Source organism: Danio aesculapii, chromosome 15 (genome assembly GCF_903798145.1).
Source record: "Danio aesculapii chromosome 15, fDanAes4.1, whole genome shotgun sequence".
Taxonomy (NCBI): domain Eukaryota; kingdom Metazoa; phylum Chordata; class Actinopteri; order Cypriniformes; family Danionidae; genus Danio; species Danio aesculapii.
This window is the reverse complement of record NC_079449.1, coordinates 1,670,871-1,674,234: the sequence shown is the minus strand read 5'-3', so window position 1 is coordinate 1,674,234 and position 3,364 is coordinate 1,670,871. Positions and strand designations below refer to the sequence as shown.

Here is a 3,364-nt window from a genome sequence, read left to right as displayed (position 1 = left end):
AGCCACACCCACTGGCTCCGCCCTCTCCTCTGAAAACACTGATGTGGATAAATACTGCTGTCATATAGATCTCATCACACAAACACATTCATCATGGATCTGGCCGCAGGTAAACGCTGTCCTTTTTTATTTATATTCATAATATATTTCTAAGTGAAACTAATTTTGTGTTTTCTCCAGCTCTTTTGAAGGCAGTAATGAACAAAGGGGCAAGAAACCATGTGCAGGCATACCCCTATGGGTATGGAAACAACATGATGGTAAGAATATTTAATCATGACAGTGAATGAAAGTTTATCATACACAGGGAAATAATCTCATGTTTATCAAGAATTTAGAAAACATCAAGACTTTAGTCCCAGTGTTATTGTCCTTTCTGTCCTCGATTGATTTTACACTGAAAACTGTCAGTTTCATAGAGTACATGAGGAAAATGCAAATGAATGCAAAAAATCAGATGGAACAGCATATGAAAGATCATTATTATTGTTCACTAATACTAAAAATACAAAAAAAAAACAAATCTTTTGTATTATATTTATAAACACTCACCGGCCACTTTATTAGGTACACCTTACTAGTACCAGGTTGGACCCTCTTTTGCCTTCAGAACTCCTTTAATCCTTCGTGGCGTAGATTCAACAAACTACTGGAAATATTCCTCAGAGATTTTGCTCCATATTGACATGATAGCATCACGCAGTTGCAGATTTGTCGGCTGCACATCCATGATGCCAATCTCCCGTCCCACCACATCCCAAAGGTGCTCTTTTTAAGTACAGGCCATTTAAGTGCAGTGAACTCATTGTCATGTTCAAGAAACCAGTCTGAGATGACATGCGTTATCCTGCTGGAAGTAGCCATCAGAAGATGGGTGCACTGTGGTCATAAAGAGATGGACATGGTCAGCAACAATACTCAGGTAGGCTGTGGCATTGACACAATGCTCATTTGGTACTAATGGACCCAAAGTGTGCCAAGAAAATATCCCCCACACCATTACACCACCACCACCAGCCTGAACCGCTGAGACAAGGCAGGATGGATCCATGCTTTCATGTTGTTAATGCCAAATTGTGAGCCGAGCATCCGAATGTGTCAGCAGAAATGGAGACTCATCAGACCAGGCAACGTTTCTCCAATCTTCTATTGTCCAGTTTTGGTGAGCCTGTGTGAATTGTAGCCTCAGTTTCCTGTTCTTAGCTGAGAGGAGTGGCACCCGGTGTGGTCTTCTGCTGCTGTAGCCCATCCGCCTCAAGGTTGGACGTGTTGTGTGTTCAGAGATGCTCTTCTGCAGACCTCGGTTGTAACGAGTGCTTATTTGAGTTACTGTTGCCTTTCTATCAGCTGGAACCAGTCTGGCCATTCTCCTCTGACCTCTGGCATCAACAAGGCATTTGCGCCCACAGAACTGCCGCTCACTGGATATTTCCTCTTTGTCGGACCATTCTCTGTAAACCCTAGAGATGGTTGTGCGTGAAAATCCCAGTAGATCAGCAGTTTCTGAAATACTCAGACCAGATCGTCAGGCAGCAACAACCATGCCACGTTCAAAGTCACTTAAATCCCCTTTCTTCTCCATTCTGATGCTCGCTTTGAACTGCAGCAGATCGTCTTGACCATGTCTACATGCCTAAATGCATTGAGTTGCTGCCATCTGATTGGCTGATTAGAAATTTGTGTTAACGGCCAGTTGGACAGGTGTACCTAATAAAGTGGCTGAGTTTTTAGTTTACCTATATATATATACTGCAGTAAAATGAGTTACAAATGGTGTTTTGCATTCAGGGTTACGAATACGGATTTGGACATCATCATGGACATCATCATGGACATCATCACGGACATCATCACGGACATCATCACGGGCATCATCACCGGCATCATCACGGATACCATGGAGATGGATTTGTACCTGGACTGGGACAGTATCAAGGATTCGATTATGGCTCTGGACTAGGACACCATCACGGACACCATCACCATGGACATCACCATGGACACCATCACCATGGACACCATCATGGCTATCATCATGGATTCTGACAGAATCATAGACACAGGTTGTCCTCTTCATGCAGTGATGAGGTGAAGATTTGTGCTTATTTAATACCTGCACATTCACTCAGTAACATTGTAAAGCTAAACTCCCTTTATTTGTTTTTTGGAACACAAGAGATGCGTCTTTTTATTTCATTTATTATAATTGTTTTATCTATCTAACTACTTATCTATTATGCATTTGTTACTATCAGATATGATAGAGTATTTTATTTCCATAGAAGAGTGAAAGCTGATATTGTTCTCTGTTTTTCTAGGACTGAAGCTGAAGACGTGAGTTTGGACCGGGGCTTGTTGACACACTGTAAGGTTTTCAGTCAAAAAAAAGTGCACAAATGCTTTTCTCTAGCAATTATTTAGTATGTTTAAACATCTAATTGAACTGTTTGTCTTAAATTAGGATACGCTGTGTGAATCATGTCCTTTAAAATATCATTCCTGTATTGTTATACTTCTCTATATTAGTCAAACTACTACATGTTTTCAGTTTCTATGCAAATGCTATGAGTTTTATGAACTCTTTTATTGTTAATCACCATTAAATATAATTTAGTTAGTCTATATCTATCTGATGTGGTGTAAATGTATTGATTTGATCTTTGTTAGCCTGCATTTTATCAAATCTGAATGTTCACACTGACAACTTAGCCCTTAAACTGATGACTTGACCTGCTCATGGTCAACATGTCACCTAAAAAAACATCTTTATTGCACATATCACCTTTTATTTTGTATATAAAAATGTCAAAAATAAACTCAACGTAAGAAATACAGAAGTCAGAGTCCTTGCGTTCATGTGTGTTACTGTGTGTTTTAGTGTCCTCGTTGTTGCCTATTGTTTCACACCCTTATTAGTCAGCGTTTGTCTATTCCGTAAGAAATTGTCTCCACCCTATGTTATCTTGTCTGCTCGTTTAGCCTATTGTTTCCCTTGTGTTATTAATCCTTCCTGTTTCTTTTATTGTTAGTCAGTTGTTAAATGTTACCCTCATGTGTGTGAATGTGCTCCTGCCCTTTTTTAATTCTTGTGTTTTGTGAATTTACGAAATTAAAGCATGTGGATCTTCTCATTGTGTTTGTATCTGCCATTCTCGTGACAAAACAACCTACCTGGGTAGCCCGGGCACACATAGTTTAGTTAAATAGATTTAAGCAGGTTGACGGAGTAGTCAAGAGGGCACATAGTCGATTACATTAGTGATGAGCACATCGTCAGGGTAGCCCAGGCACACACAGATAGTTAAAGATGAGGCAAAGGTTTCCATTGGAAGGTTGGTCAGGCAGTGGAAACACAAAATTACAC

At 40.0% G+C, this 3,364-nt stretch overlaps 1 protein-coding gene across 1 annotated transcript; it reads left to right on the top strand.

Annotated features, from left to right (window-relative positions):
• LOC130241796 (histidine-rich glycoprotein-like) lies at window positions 1–3,128 on the top strand. The gene is made up of 4 exons (XM_056473755.1): window positions 1–109; window positions 181–260; window positions 1,789–2,088; window positions 2,319–3,128. The coding sequence occupies exons 1-3, from the start codon at window positions 94–96 to the stop codon at window positions 2,044–2,046; spliced, it is 354 nt and encodes a 117-aa protein (XP_056329730.1). The 5' UTR covers window positions 1–93; the 3' UTR covers window positions 2,047–2,088; window positions 2,319–3,128.
• Window positions 3,129–3,364: the final 236 nt, after the last annotated feature.

What these genes read in the sequence shown, in the direction of transcription:
- LOC130241796 (XM_056473755.1), top strand. An exon ending in GGTATGGAAACAACATGATG is followed by an intron (nt 261 to 1,788) that starts GTAAGAATATTT and finishes TTTTGCATTCAG; the next exon opens with GGTTACGAATACGGATTTGG.